The following is a 15718-nucleotide window of genomic DNA, read 5'->3' as shown; positions in this document are numbered from 1 at the left end:
CCCAGTTCCTTCTTTAAACTCCTATAACACACGAAATGCTTCAAATGCATTCAAAACTTGGTTATAACAGCATGTTATGCTACATTACATTGATTTATTAATGATCTACACGGTACCTTCCATTTAAGCGCTATGTAGAAACAGGATGTAAATTTTCCCAGTATGACTCATCAATCACTGCAAAAGTCTCTGGCAGGGGGGAGGTGGGGAGCAGCTGGGTCAGGAGTTGAAGAGGAAAAAGATAAATGCAGGGAATAGAGACTCCCTGTTTCTACATAGAGCAGAGAAAAAAAGAATGTACTAAGTAGAAAGGCAAAATAAGCAATTGTAAGTACACAATGCCATATAATATGAAGAATGCAATGCATTAAGAGGACAAAAACTTTGATGGGACTGTTGATGATTTAAATATAGTCTAAAGAAAGACAACAGTTGTTCCACTTAAAATGAGGAATTTATTAAATCAAATCAATCTGTTCTCTTAACAGTTACATAAGTTACATCGAATGTTTAAAGTCAGTTTTCACATGAATTTTTTTTAAATTTTTTTAGCTTTAGAATACAGGCAAAATAGTACCGAACAACATGTACATAAAAAATACCTCAGCATTCAAATAAGGCAATCATAAAAATAAAATAAAAAACAGAAAACAAGAAATAGTAATCATTTCAACATATTGAAAACCATAAAGCAAACCTGTTTTCCAAACACAGCAGAGCTAGCCATTCTGTGTAATGATGTAGCATCCAATAGTGTAAAACACATCACTACGCACAAAAATGGTTCCTTTTTCTGGGTGTAGGGGACAGTTCAGTTTGTTTTTAATTTTTTTTTAAATAGTTTGTCTCAGTGTATAGACCTAACTTCAAGCAGTAGAAATTGTTACCTAGGATTAACGCTCTGAAAACCTCACCAAATAAAATAAGGCCTATATTAGATACAGCTGCCCTTGGAATTTTTAATCTTCGGTGACCTTCATTAAATTAAAATTCACAAAGTGCACAAATAGTAAATTTTAAAAAAAATCTCTATACTACAAACTGACAGCTGTATAATACTCAGTGGTCTAGTGAAACATAGTTATAGCCTCCCAGTAAAGGAACGGTAAAATTCACTGTAAAATTTTGGAGATACTATCTTTACTGTAAGATAAAATTCAAAAATAAACAAAACTAAACAAAAAAATAAATAAATCAAACGTTTATTCGGGTGGCTTAAATTGTTAGATACAAAACACTAGAAATGACCAAACTTTTTTCAAAGAACAAGCACCACAATTGACATCAGCATTCCAGTTTGTAGTGTAATATATAACATTTTAATCCCACTCCACCTCGTCAAACTCAGAATCATCTTCTGAGTCGCTGTATTCTACAGCAATGCGCCGGGACAAGATGGTGGCTACGTCATTCTCAATGCGTTCATGCTTTGCTTCCTGCTCACGTTGTTCCTCCACTTTACGCAGCTGAATACCTGAAATATTGACAAAAAGCAGAAAAATAGATTTATAACTGCAAAAGCATTTTACATCTGGATCTGCATCAGAAGATCCACCGCATATTTCATCAACAGTAAAAGAGGGGAGATAGAATAAGACATAACCGAACACTATAAAAAAAATATCTGGGGAGAAACAACCTGTGGATTCCAAATCAGCAGCATAGCAGTTCTCCTTGTGGCAAGTCCACAACAGTTTTTTCCTTCATGGGTAGACCTACCTAAAGAAATTCTACAATGCATCATGCATTCTCGGACTGGCCGTCGGATCTCCTGACATGAGCGTGACATAGAAATACATGTGGTCACGCTCACGTCAGAAGAGCTGATGGCCAGTCCGTGGATTGCGACTAATACGGCCGTCTGACTGTGCCCTTAAAGTGCAGACGGCTTATGAAGTCTTTCCAAACAAGATTTATTTAATTCAATCCATTTTAGAAAATAATAGTTATGAGTAGCACCAACATATGCATCAGCGATGTACACTAATGTCACAATGGGATCTACAGAAAAAATAAAAATTTGCTTTATTCAAAGTTTCACCCCCTATAACTGTTACACATAATGACCTGTTATATCTTTTAAAAATTGTTTCTTTTGGCTGTGGTGGCTCAATGTCAGCCCTTGAACACTTACCGTAATAGCTGTTAAAATAGAATTTGGGTAGTTTTAACAGAGCAGCAGTAAGGGCCCTACAGCTCCTTGAAATTTTCTTTAGTTTACTTATTTGTAATTTGAAAATAATATTTAATATTATTATTAGTTTATATTTCCTGTTTCAAAGTAAACTTGCCAAATTACAAACACTATTCAGTATTATTCACTGTTTTAGATAAGTCTAAGCTCTAAATATTTAGGCAGCAGCCTATACCACTCCCATGTGTCTTTTACTGTCTAATTAAATTGTTGCCTCAAATTCACTTACTTTAATTTTTAATAGTAATTTGCACTATTGTGCAAGTGTTGATGAGCGATATTAGGGTGATTTGCAGCAACTATGGAGTCCCTGTGTACTCGCCTTCGGCCGCTGTTCAGCCCGCACTGGAAGTGAATGGAGCGTAGCGAGCATGCGCAGAATGCCTTCGAATCGGCAGGTGTTGGCCAGATTTTTTTTCCTGCACTGAACAGAACTGCAACCAACATGTACCAGTGCTACCGTCGCAGCCATCAATGTACTTTAGTTCTTGGAAAAAGCGAGAAGGAAGGAGGAGGAACTGAGAAGTTGTTGTCGGTTCCAAAGATACCAGCAGAGGAGCAGCACAAGCTAAGGCTGTATTCAAGGTTCTGCAGGATTGGCACCTCTTGGTACAAGTAAAGTTTATGCATGTAGAAAAGCCGCGGAGACACCATCACGTGTTTCTCAACGCAAGCAATAAATAGCCAGGTCTTTCACCGGGAAGGAACAACTACGGGAAGGGCAGCATCCAAAAAGGAAAACCACCTATGACAAACCATGGTATCCATCCACAGACAGCTGTTTCGGGGTATTTGCCCCTCATCAGTGTGGAGTAGGAAAATGGCTACTAGGAGCAGTGCCTAGTAAAAGGACTACAAACATAAGGATGAATGACCTCGGGAGATCAAAACATCCAACACCGCGGAGACACCATCATGTGTTTCTCAACGCAGTGATCCAGAACACTGCGCCCATCCCTTATGGGAAATATAAAAGCCGCGGAGACACCATCACGTGTTTCTCAACGCAAGCAATAAATAGCCAGGTCTTTCACCGGGAAGGAACAACCACTGCTCTTAATAGCCAGTTTCCTACTCCACACTGATGAGGGGCAAATACCCCGAAACAGCTGTCTGTGGATGGATACCATGTTTTGGCATAGGTGGTTTTCCTTTTTGGATGCTGCCCTTCCCGTGGTTGTTCCTTCCCGGTGAAAGACCTGGCTATTTATTGCTTGCGTTGAGAAACACGTGATGGTGTCTTCGCGGCTTTTCTACAAGATTTTGCATATTTCCCACAAGGGATGGGGGCAGTGTTCTGGATCACTGCGTTGAGAAACACGTGATGGTGTCTCCGCGGTGTTGGATGTTTTGATCTCCCCAAGGTCATTCATCCTTATGTTTCAAGTAAAGTTTATGTCATTCGACACGACCAGTAGTATCATGGTGCAAAGGCTGGTGGTGTCCGCCGCGTACGCTGTAGGTGCCAGGCCTTTTAGCTCCAATTGCCTGTGTTACCTCACACAGGTGGAGCTGTACAGAGCCTTCTGCTCTGCACACTTGCAAAAACCAAACTGACACACCCAACCCTCTGTATCCGTTTTTTTTTTTTTTTTTACAAGGAACCTGTTGGCCATAGGCCACATGGAAAACCCGGCCAGGAAGGAAATGGACTGCCCCACTACCATCCTGCAGTCCATTTCGAAAATAAAAGCCCAGCAGGTTTTGCCTTGGACAAATAGCTTGCCCAAGACCAACACATTTTATTTTGCATTGCAATCACATTCCACTGAGACTGCCCTGAGCAAAATTAGTAACAACCTACTTACAGCCAAAGCTATTGGACAATACTCTATACTCCTCCTTCTAGACCTGTCCCCTGCTTTCGACACAGTTGACCACTGCCTCCTACTACAGATCCTCTCCTCCTTTGGCATCAAAGACTTTGCCCGATCTTGGATCTCCTCCTAGCTTTCCAACCATGCACTTAGCGTCTCCTACTCCCACTACCGGCTCATCCCACCCTCTCTCTGTTGGAGTCCCTCAAGGCTCTGTTCTAGGACCCCTACTGTTCTCAATCTATACACTTGGCCTGGGACAACTCATATAGTCCCACGGATTCCAGTACCACATGTATGCTGATGACACTCAGATCTACCTCTCTGACCCAGACGTCACCTCTCTGCTGTCCAGAATCCCGGAATGTCCATCAGCCATATCCTTCTTCTTCTTCTCCTGCTTCCTCAAACTCAATGTGGACATATCTGAACTCATCATCTTTCCTCCATCTCACAGATGTTCCTTACCTGATCTATCTATCACCATTAATGACATCACGCTTTCCCCCGTACCGGAAGTCCGCTGCCTCGGAGTAACCCTTGACTCTGCCCTGTCCTTCAAACCGCACATCCAGGTTCTTTCCATCTCCTGTCGCCTCCAGCTCAAAAATATCTCCAGAATCCATCCTTTCCTCAACCCTCAATCTACTAAAATGCTTGTGCATGCCCTCATCACCTGCCTCGACTACTGCAACATCCTTTTCTGTGGCCTCCCTGCTCGCACCTCTCCAGTCCATCCTTAACTCTGCTGACCGACTAATTCATCTCTCTCGCTAATCCTCCGCTTCTCCCCTCTGCAAATCGCTTCACTGGCTCCCATTCCCTCAGCGTATCCAGTTAAAATTACTAATCATGACCTACAAAGCCATCCATAACCTGTCTCCTCCATATATATCTGAACTAATCTCCCGATATCTTCCCTCACATAATCTCTGGTCCTCCCAAAACCTCCACACTTATTCCCTCCTCACCTAATCGCCTCCAAGACTTCTCCCGAATATTGACAATCCTCTGGAATTCTGTGCCTCAAAACTTCCGACTATCAACCACACTTGGATCATTCAGACGGAACCTGAAAACCCACCTCTTCAAGATAGCCTACAGCCTGCAATGACCCCGCTGCCTCCTCACCACCACCGGAGCAACCCCATCACCAACACCGGAGCTGCCGCAACCCCCCAACCTATTGTCTCCTTCCCCACCATCCTGTAGAATGTAAGCCCGCAAGGGCAGGTTCCTCGCCCCTCTGTATCAGTCTGTCATTGCTAGTCTGTTTACTGTAATTTGCATGTAACCCCTTCTCATGTACAGCACCATGGAATCAATGGTGCTATATAAATAAATAATAATCACAGCTATGCCTGTGACTGAAATGCACTCCCACGGTCTCAACATGCCTCCAAGCGAATCCTGGGGGGGACACATAGCAACCCTGCCGCCAACGCACAAGAGATAATTACAAGCAATCGTTAACACTGGTACTCCTGTTCCATGGTTGATCGGCAAACCTAGTCATACACATCAATACTCCAGGCGCCCGATAGATGGCCAAAGTGATATACGTTCTGAATCTGGAAATCTTCATGTTTCTTCACCAATTTCCACAGGGTTAAAACATCTGTGTCAATTTTGAACTTTTACTGTCCGCTTATGCTTGGCACCTCGGTCAGATCACTGCAAAATGAGTTGACATTGCTGCAAGAACGTGTAGCACACACAGAAAAAAAAAAATCAACGTGCCCGTTGCTGAGGCAGCAATAAAACTTTCAACAGACACCTGTGGTACCTCACTGAGATTATGGTGGATCTGGCTTTTTTTGACAGTGAAATTCCAACTGCAGAAAAGGTGGGGATGGTACTAGCTCTGCAGAAGGAAGGCAACAATGTCTGCTCAACTTGCGTGCAGCTTGTCGAAGACCTTCTCTCATACAAAAAGCTTCATCACTTCATGTCGTCCAACACAAAAAAACTGTTCTTTGTACTGGAAATTAACCAAGATTTTCTTCATCAAGATCATTGTCTGTGGCACACTAATGTAAGTTGCATTGATACATCCTCAAAAGTTGGCGTATTGAAAATTGTGAATGATGCTGCCGAACGCTCCATTTCATTCATGAGTACATTCAATTCTTCACTGAGCACTCAAGAAGACCAGAAACAGTTTATTCTCCTGTGTACAGAGAAGCATCGCCATGACTATTCTGAGCCAAATAAAGTGCGTTTCGTTAACAAAAAGTGAAACCAATGAAAAACATTTACTTTGCTGCAATTGTCATTTTATTTTGCTTTGAGCCACCAGTAAATAATATTGCAATGTTATGAAATTTTGTGTATGCTACAATCACACCAAAAGGAATTATTCCCAGGGGTGAGGCCTAAAAAGCTGTCACCCAATTGCAATATGTTTTCTTAAAAAAATAAATAAAAAAAAAATCACATCTGGGAGAAGCGAAGTCTCCCTAAGCTAGAAGATCGTTGGGTACAGCCGGGACCAGCTGCTTCGAAAGCATCACCAAACCAGGGATTCGAGCTTCAGGAGGCTAATTTGCATATTCCAGGTGCCTTCTGGGAGAAGCGAAGTCTCCCTAAGCTAGAAGATCGTTGGGTACAGCCGGGACCAGCTGCTTCGAAAGCATCACCAAACCGCGCGCCTTACGGCGCGCGAATTTTTGCCTGTAGGACATTATTGCAAGAGAGCTTGGCTGAGTAGATTACACAAGAAGGAAAACACACAGCAAGTCAGCAGGATCTAGGAGCAACATGGCAGATGTGACAACCTACATGGTGAGCTGCAGCATGTGCTACATGTTCACAGATCGACCAGAAGAAGAATCCAATTTCACCTGTCAGAAGTGTAGACTAGTGGCCCTTTTAGAAGAAAAGGTGCGGGGTCTGGAAGAAAGAATAGCAACTTTGAAACTCATCAAAGAGAATGAAGACTTTCTAGACAGAACAGAAGCATCTCTACTGGTCACAGAAGGTGCAAAAAGTGTCAGAGAACCTCCAAAAGCAGATGAGTGGAAGCATGTGACCAAAAGAAGCAAGAAGACCATGGAGAAATCACCAACCACACAACTGAAGAACCGATATCAAATCTTTGTAGAGGATGAAGATGGCACACCTAAGAATGAAGCAATACCAGCAAGCAAAAAAGAAAAGGGCACACAGCAACAAGTGACAGCAAAAAGTACAGCCAAGAAGCAACGAAGAGTGGTGGTGGTGGGAGACTCACTACTGAGAGGCACAGAAGCAGCCATCTGCAGACCGGACATAACTGCAAGAGAAGTATGCTGCCTTCCAGGTGCGATGATCAAGGATGTGACCGATAGGATACCAAAGCTCTTCAGCTCCAAGGACGTCCACCCATTTCTTCTGATACATGTTGGCACCAATGACACGGCAAGGAAGGACCTACCGACAATCTGCAAGGACTTTGAAGAGTTGGGGAAGAAAGTAAAGGAACTGGATGCACAGGTAGTTTTTTCTTCTATCCTTCCAGTAGATGGGCATGGCACCAGGAGATGGAACAGGATCCTTGATGCAAACAACTGGCTAAGACGATGGTGCAGACAACAAGGATTCGGATTCCTGGACCACGGTGTGAATTACTTGTACGATGGACTCCTCGCCAGAGACGGACTACACCTCAACAAACCTGGGAAACACACATTCGCCAGAAGACTCGCTACACTCATCAGGAGGGCGTTAAACTAGAAGAAGAGGGGACGGGAAGAAAAACATTAGACTCGAACAAAGACGACCCAGGAAAACATACTCAGAAGGGAGGTAAGAACATTTCTAAAACAATCCACAGTGAGGAGATTGGAACAAAACAAAATCCTCTAAACTGCATGCTCGCAAACGCCAGAAGCCTGACAAACAAGATGGAAGAACTAGAAGCAGAAATATCTACAGGTAACTTTGACATAGTGGGAATAACCGAGACATGGTTAGATGAAAGCTATGACTGGGCAGTTAACTTACAGGGTTACAGTCTGTTTAGAAAGGATCGTAAAAATCGGAGAGGAGGAGGGGTTTGTCTCTATGTAAAGTCTTGTCTAAAGTCCACTTTAAGGGAGGATATTAGCGAAGGGAATGAGGATGTCGAGTCCATATGGGTTGAAATTCATGGAGGGAAAAATGGTAACAAAATTCTCATTGGGGTCTGTTACAAACCCCCAAATATAACAGAAACCATGGAAAGTCTACTTCTAAAGCAGATAGATGAAGCTGCAACCCATAATGAGGTCCTGGTTATGGGGGACTTTAACTACCCGGATATTAACTGGGAAACAGAAACCTGTGAAACCCATAAAGGCAACAGGTTTCTGCTAATAACCAAGAAAAATTATCTTTCACAATTGGTGCAGAATCCAACCAGAGGAGCAGCACTTTTAGACCTAATACTATCTAATAGACCTGACAGAATAACAAATCTGCAGGTGGTTGGGCATTTAGGAAATAGCGACCACAATATTGTGCAGTTTCACCTGTCTTTCACTAGGGGGACTTGTCAGGGAGTCACAAAAACATTGAACTTTAGGAAGGCAAAGTTTGAACAGCTTAGAGATGCCCTTAATCTGGTAGACTGGGACAATATCCTCAGAAATGAGAATACAGATAATAAATGGGAAATGTTTAAGAACATCCTAAATAGGCAGTGTAAGCGGTTTATACCTTGTGGGAATAAAAGGACTAGAAATAGGAAAAACCCAATGTGGCTAAACAAAGAAGTAAGGCAGGCAATTAACAGTAAAAAGAAAGCATTTGCACTACTAAAGCAGGATGGCACCATTGAAGCTCTAAAAAACTATAGGGAGAAAAATACTTTATCTAAAAAACTAATTAAAGCTGCCAAAAAGGAAACAGAGAAGCACATTGCTAAGGAGAGTAAAACTAATCCCAAACTGTTCTTCAACTACATCAATAGTAAAAGAATAAAAACTGAAAATGTAGGCCCCTTAAAAAATAGTGAGGAAAGAATGGTTGTAGATGACGAGGAAAAAGCTAACATATTAAACACCTTCTTCTCCACGGTATTCACGGTGGAAAATGAAATGCTAGGTGAAATCCCAAGAAACAATGAAAACCCTATATTAAGAGTCACCAATCTAACCCAAGAAGAGGTGCGAAACCGGCTAAATAAGATTAAAATAGATAAATCTCCAGGTCCGGATGGCATACACCCACGAGTACTAAGAGAACTAAGTAATGTAATAGATAAACCATTATTTCTTATTTTTAGTGACTCTATAGTGACAGGGTCTGTTCCGCAGGACTGGCGCATAGCAAATGTGGTGCCAATATTCAAAAAGGGCTCTAAAAGTGAACCTGGAAATTATAGGCCAGTAAGTCTAACCTCTATTGTTGGTAAAATATTTGAAGGGTTTCTGAGGGATGTTATTCTGGATTATCTCAATGAGAATAACTGTTTAACTCCATATCAGCATGGGTTTATGAGAAATCGCTCCTGTCAAACCAATCTAATCAGTTTTTATGAAGAGGTAAGCTATAGACTGGACCACGGTGAGTCATTGGACGTGGTATATCTCGATTTTTCCAAAGCGTTTGATACCGTGCCGCACAAGAGGTTGGTACACAAAATGAGAATGCTTGGTCTGGGGGAAAATGTGTGTAAATGGGTTAGTAACTGGCTTAGTGATAGAAAGCAGAGGGTGGTTATAAATGGTATAGTCTCTAACTGGGTCGCTGTGACCAGTGGGGTACCGCAGGGGTCAGTATTGGGACCTGTTCTCTTCAACATATTCATTAATGATCTGGTAGAAGGTTTACACAGTAAAATATCGATATTTGCAGATGATACAAAACTATGTAAAGCAGTTAATACAAGAGAAGATAGTATTCTGCTACAGATGGATCTGGATAAGTTGGAAACTTGGGCTGAAAGGTGGCAGATGAGGTTTAACAATGATAAATGTAAGGTTATACACATGGGAAGAGGGAATCAATATCACCATTACACACTGAACGGGAAACCACTGGGTAAATCTGACAGGGAGAAGGACTTGGGGATCCTAGTTAATGATAAACTTACCTGGAGCAGCCAGTGCCAGGCAGCAGCTGCCAAGGCAAACAGGATCATGGGGTGCATTAAAAGAGGTCTGGATACACATGATGAGAGCATTATACTGCCTCTGTACAAATCCCTAGTTAGACCGCACATGGAGTACTGTGTCCAGTTTTGGGCACCGGTGCTCAGGAAGGATATAATGGAACTAGAGAGAGTACAAAGGAGGGCAACAAAATTAATAAAGGGGATGGGAGAACTACAATACCCAGATAGATTAGCGAAATTAGGATTATTTAGTCTAGAAAAAAGACGACTGAGGGGCGATCTAATAACCATGTATAAGTATATAAGGGGACAATACAAATATCTCGCTGAGGATCTGTTTATACCAAGGAAGGTGACGGGCACAAGGGGGCATTCTTTGCGTCTGGAGGAGAGAAGGTTTTTCCACCAACATAGAAGAGGATTCTTTACTGTTAGGGCAGTGAGAATCTGGAATTGCTTGCCTGAGGAGGTGGTGATGGCGAACTCAGTCGAGGGGTTCAAGAGAGGCCTGGATGTCTTCCTGGAGCAGAACAATATTGTATCATACAATTATTAGGTTCTGTAGAAGGACGTAGATCTGGGGATTTATTATGATGGAATATAGGCTGAACTGGATGGACAAATGTCTTTTTTCGGCCTTACTAACTATGTTACTATGTTACTATGTAACTATTCACAAATATTCTTTTTTTCACCCTCCCAGGGTCGAGTCTCCACCGCTGCTTTCAGTGTCCGTTATTGTCTGATGTCAACAGAGCTGCAGTGATCACACCAGCTTTGCCAGAGTAGATCGCCCACGCTCAGAGCCACTGAGCTGACCGATTGGCTGCAGGGCTGTTGACATGACCTCAAAGATGATCGCAGACGATAAAAGACACAGGAAGCAACACTAGAGACTCTGTGCTGGACTGGGGAGGGAGAGAAAAGTACAGGTTTTTTTTTTAGACAAACTAAAGTGGGGCGAGAGGATTTTTCCAAAGCTGGGACATCCCTTTCAAAGGATTCTGTCACAACGTTTTTTGAAATCACATCTAATAGCAGCATGATGTAGGGGCGGTGAATCTAGTTTCAAGAGTATTGCCACAAAAGTACAGATCCTAAACTCTGTGATTAGGAGAGGGTTGGCTGTGTACAACATATTCTTTACATATACCGTTTCATATACCTGACTGACAAGATGCAAAAGTTTTTCACAAAAATAGCTTTACCTTTTCGTATTGCTTCCAGCAGAACACTTCTAGCATCACTGATAACTGGGAGATTTGATGGGTGTCTCTTAGTCTCAGGTGCAACTTGAGATGAAGGGGATGGGGGTAGAAGAGGCGCATGAGAACCAGGTACAATGGAAGCAAGAGGGTGTAGACCAGCTGGAGCATGTGAGAGGGGTGCGACTGCAACTGGAGAGGAAGGTCGCATCCCAGAAGGAGGTAAAGGTGGGGGTGGGGGAGGTGGTGGAAGACCCTGTGCCTCAGTTTGGGGAAGTGGGTGCACTGGCACAGTTTCAGATACTTGAGCAGGACGGGATACTGGTGGAGAGGGCTGTACAAGGGGTGGCGCTATAGGTGGTGGCGCTGGGTGAAGTACTCCAGGTGCTATCTGCAAAGGAGTTGGTGGGGGTGGCACAACAGTAGTTTGCAAGTTAGCAGTAGGTGGTGGGGGAGGTGGAGGTACTGGAGGTGGAGGAGTGGAGGATATTGATGATCGCAGAGAGGAAGCAGATAGGGCAGATGGAAGAGGTGGAGGGGGTGGAGGAAGAGGAGGCGGCGGTGGTGGTGGAGAGGGGCTCACAAACACTGGCGTTCTACCCATGGCTGGAGACTGTGGTCTGTTTTCAGATAATCCTTGGGCGGCACTAAAAAAAAAACAAACAAAAAAAAGAATTAAGGATTTATAAAAAAACAAACAAAGAACATTTACCAATATAATGCCTTATTCTATAGTGTAATGCTGGATACAAATTAGGCTAGAATGCATTTCAGAAAACAGCTCTGTGGTCACCTAAATTGGTATTCTATAACAGCTTTGTGCGTCAAATATTACAGTCTCCACAAGTGGTTTTTTTTTTGTACCATTGGATTTTAGTTCATGGAATAAATAGTGCCTTTATATTTAAGATCCTTGGAGGGGTGCTGGGATACCATATCCTTATTCTACAGACTATTGGCACCGCCTGGGCAATATAAAGTAGAACCTGTGGCTTATTGAGGAAGAGAAGTATCACCACTCATTTAGTGGTTTCATTGACTTGGCAAAAAATACTATACCTACTGAAAGGGCAGCAAACACTCTTTATACAATAAAAAAAAAACAAAAAAACAACCTTTGGCAGTTTAGTATTAACCAATATTGTCCAAAAATACGGTACCTGATAACAGGCATGGCTTTTCCATCTCCAGCGGCATGCATTGGTGGAGGCGGTGGTGGCTCATGGGGTCTCACTAATACCCGGTCTTCAACCCTGTTCAGAAGATCGTTCATCTGGCTATAAGGGAGTGCAGCAAGTGAGAAGGGCCCATCGGCAGTCTCTCCATAAGCTTGTGGTCTAGTGAAAGAAAAGGTGTTAATTAGTTTAATATTTTACACAGAAGTGAAAACGATAGCTCATGACTTACTAAAACATTTTCTATAATAATAATAATAATAATAATAATAATTATAAATAAATGAATGCAGAGAACATTAGTGAAATGAAAAATAATAGAACAATATCTGTAATGAGTAATGTATTCTATTAGAGAAATACTAGAGCAGCCTGTAGTGCCCTAAACTTCACAAAGCCTCTTCAGCACCCCCAAAAATATACACTGCTCAAATAAATAAAGGGAACACTAAAATCCCACATCCTAGATATCACTGAATGAAATATTCCAGTTGTAAATCTTTATTCATTCCATAGTGGAATGTGTTGAGAATAAAACCTAAAAATGATCAACGTAAATCACAACTAATATCCCACGGAGGTCTGGAGCTGGAATGATGCTCAAAATCAAAGTGGAAAATGAAGAGACAGGCTGATCCAACTTCAGTGGAAACGCCTAAAGACAAGGAAATGATGCTCAGTAGTGTGTGTGGCCTCCACGTCCCTGTATGACCTCGCTACAATGCCTGGGCATGCTCCAGATGAGGAGGCAGATGATCTCCTGAGGGATCTCCTCGCAGACCTGGACTACAGCATCCGCCAACTCCTGGACAGTCTGTGGTGCATGGTGGATGGTGCGAGACATGATGTCTCAGATGTGGTCAATCGGATTCAGGTCTGGGGAAAGGGCGGGCCAGTCCATAGCTTCAATGCCATCATCTTGCAGGAACTGCTAACACACTCCAGCCACATGAGGTCTGGCATTGTCCTGCATTAGGAGGAACCCAGGGCCAATCGCACCAGCACATGGTCACACAAGGGGTCTGAGGATCTCATCTCGGTACCTAATGGCAGTCAGGCTACATCTGGCGAGCACATGGAATGGAGGGCTGTGCGGCCCTCCAAAGAAATGCCACCACACACCATTACTCACCCACTGCCAAACCGGTCATGCTGAAAGATGTCACAGGTGCTCAGTGTGAACCTGCTTTCATCTGTGAAGAGCACAGGGCGCCAGTGGCAAATTTTCCAATCCTAGTGTTCTGTGGCAAATGCCAAGCGTCCTGCACAGTGTTGGGCTGTGAGCACAACCCCCATCTGTGGACGTTGGGCACTCAGACCATCCTCATTGAGTCGTTTTCTAATCGTTTGTGCAGAAACATGCACATTTGTGGCCTGCTGGAGGTCATTTTGCAGGGATTTGGCAGTGCTCCTCCTGTTCCACCTTGCACAAAGGCTGAGGTAGCAGTCCTGCTGCAGGGTTGCTGCTGTCCTACGCCCCCTCCATGTCTTCTGGTGTACTGGCCTGTTTCCTGGTAGCGCCTCCAGCCTCTGGACACTACACTGACAGACACAGCACACCTTCTTGCCACAGCTCACATTGATGTGCCATCCTGGATGAGCTGCACTACCTGAGCCACTTGTGTGGGATGTAGAGTCCGTCTCATGCTGCCACGAGTGTGGAAGCACAACGAACATTCAAAAGTGACCAAAACATCAGCCAGAAAGCATTGGTACTGAGATGTGGTCTGTGGTCCCCACCTGCAGAACGACTCCTTTATTAAATGTGTCTTGATAATTGCCAATAATTTCCATCTGTTGTCTATTCCATTTGTACAACAGCATGTGAAATTGATTGTCAAACAGTGTTGCTTCCTAATTGGACAGTTTGATTTCACAGAAGTTTGATTTACTTGGAGTTATATTCCATTGTTTACGTGTTCCCTTTATTTTTTTGAGCAGTGTATATCAGGCAGGGAGGGGGTGCAGCTGCAGTAAACCTTAATTTTTTCTGTTTCATCCAATCTGATGCCTTTCTGCTTGATAAAGGGTGAGGTCCCAGTCAATGACAAACATCGGCAAAAAATTAAAGGGCACTACAATATTGCTTATCTACAGTGACTAAGCAACAGAGTACAAATATTTTCAAATGGATCAGCAATACTAGATACAGCCCAAGACGCTGGCCATGTAGGATATCCCACCCTGACTCTTCAGGCACATAATACACTATTTTCAGTGACTGCTTGATCAGGTCTTTTGCAATATGCCCTACAGCATATTGTCCTGCCTCAAAACTCATGCACTGTTCATACTGAACAGTTGTTCACCTCCACGCTAAGCTGTTAGAAGACGGGGAATTTGGACCATGTACAGCTGGATTTTTTTTTTATTGGAGGGGGAAAGGTTGGTTGGTCACTGAGCAGCAGTATTTGGTGTTGCTGAGGGAGGTGTTTGCACTTTGCTATTTGGTGCTTCCAGAGAGGTATTACGTGCTGCGTTATGGCACGTGATGCTCTTGGGGAGGTATTTTGTGCAGCGCCATGGCATTTGTTTAGTGCTATTTGAGAAGTAAGTTGTGTTGCACTCTGGATATGAATGGTAACTACTGGGGAGATGTGTTGAGTTGTATTTCAGTAGTTGGTTCTATTAGAGGGTATGAGGTGGGCATGATAGCATTTTCATGGTGCTGCTGAGGGCAATATGGGCACTGTAAGGTGGATTTTCTTTGCTGCTACAGAAGTAATATAAGCTCTGTATGGAGAACTTGTTAGATGTTGAGACCCTAACAGTATGGCAGATAAACTGGCCTGAGTAATAAAGTCTGACAACTAGTAAACAAGTAAAAAATCCTTCAAGTTATACTCGAAGAGATCTGCTGCTAGCGTAATAAATTACCCACTGAATACACTAAAAAAGTCTCCTCCTCGCTGTGTAACTGCTGAACAGACTTCTGTGCTTCGGAGTCCTGAATAACTATGTAGAGCAGGACACAAAGCTGCATAGTATGAGACGAGCGACTGAACTAACAGCAAGACCCTGTAGGAAAGCTCCAATAAGTCCTAAAGAAGCTGCACAGTGAGGCTCATTATATGGCATGTATTCAAGGCAGAAAGAGTACAGCTCTGGAGATGTAGAAACTTGCAGGACAGCACAGCAAGGAACCAAACGTAAGCTATGCATGGAGAAGAAATCAAAGTTATTGAAGTTTTATGGCACGTTTAGTAGTCATTCATAAAGAATGTAAGTAAATTTTAGCACTGATCACTGTG

The 15718-nt window shown here is 43.0% G+C and overlaps 1 protein-coding gene across 3 annotated transcripts in view; it reads right to left on the bottom strand.

The window, feature by feature from the left end:
• Positions 1–432: 432 nt before the first annotated feature.
• Positions 433–15718, bottom strand: part of WASF1 (WASP family member 1) — a 221000-nt gene continuing 205714 nt past the window's right edge. For all 3 annotated transcript variants that reach the window (XM_069726223.1, XM_069726224.1, XM_069726225.1), the window contains exons 7-9: positions 12453–12629; positions 11296–11939; positions 433–1474 (exon numbers count right to left, since the gene is read on the bottom strand). In XM_069726223.1, the coding sequence (XP_069582324.1) occupies positions 1320–1474; positions 11296–11939; positions 12453–12629 (976 nt within the window). In that variant the 3' untranslated portion in view covers positions 433–1319. The remainder of the gene's footprint in view (positions 1475–11295; positions 11940–12452; positions 12630–15718) is intronic.

The sequence above is a fragment of the Ranitomeya imitator genome, chromosome 5 (genome assembly GCF_032444005.1).
Source record: "Ranitomeya imitator isolate aRanImi1 chromosome 5, aRanImi1.pri, whole genome shotgun sequence".
Classification (NCBI taxonomy): Eukaryota; Metazoa; Chordata; class Amphibia; order Anura; family Dendrobatidae; genus Ranitomeya; species Ranitomeya imitator.
This window is presented reverse-complemented; position numbering and strand designations above follow the sequence as displayed.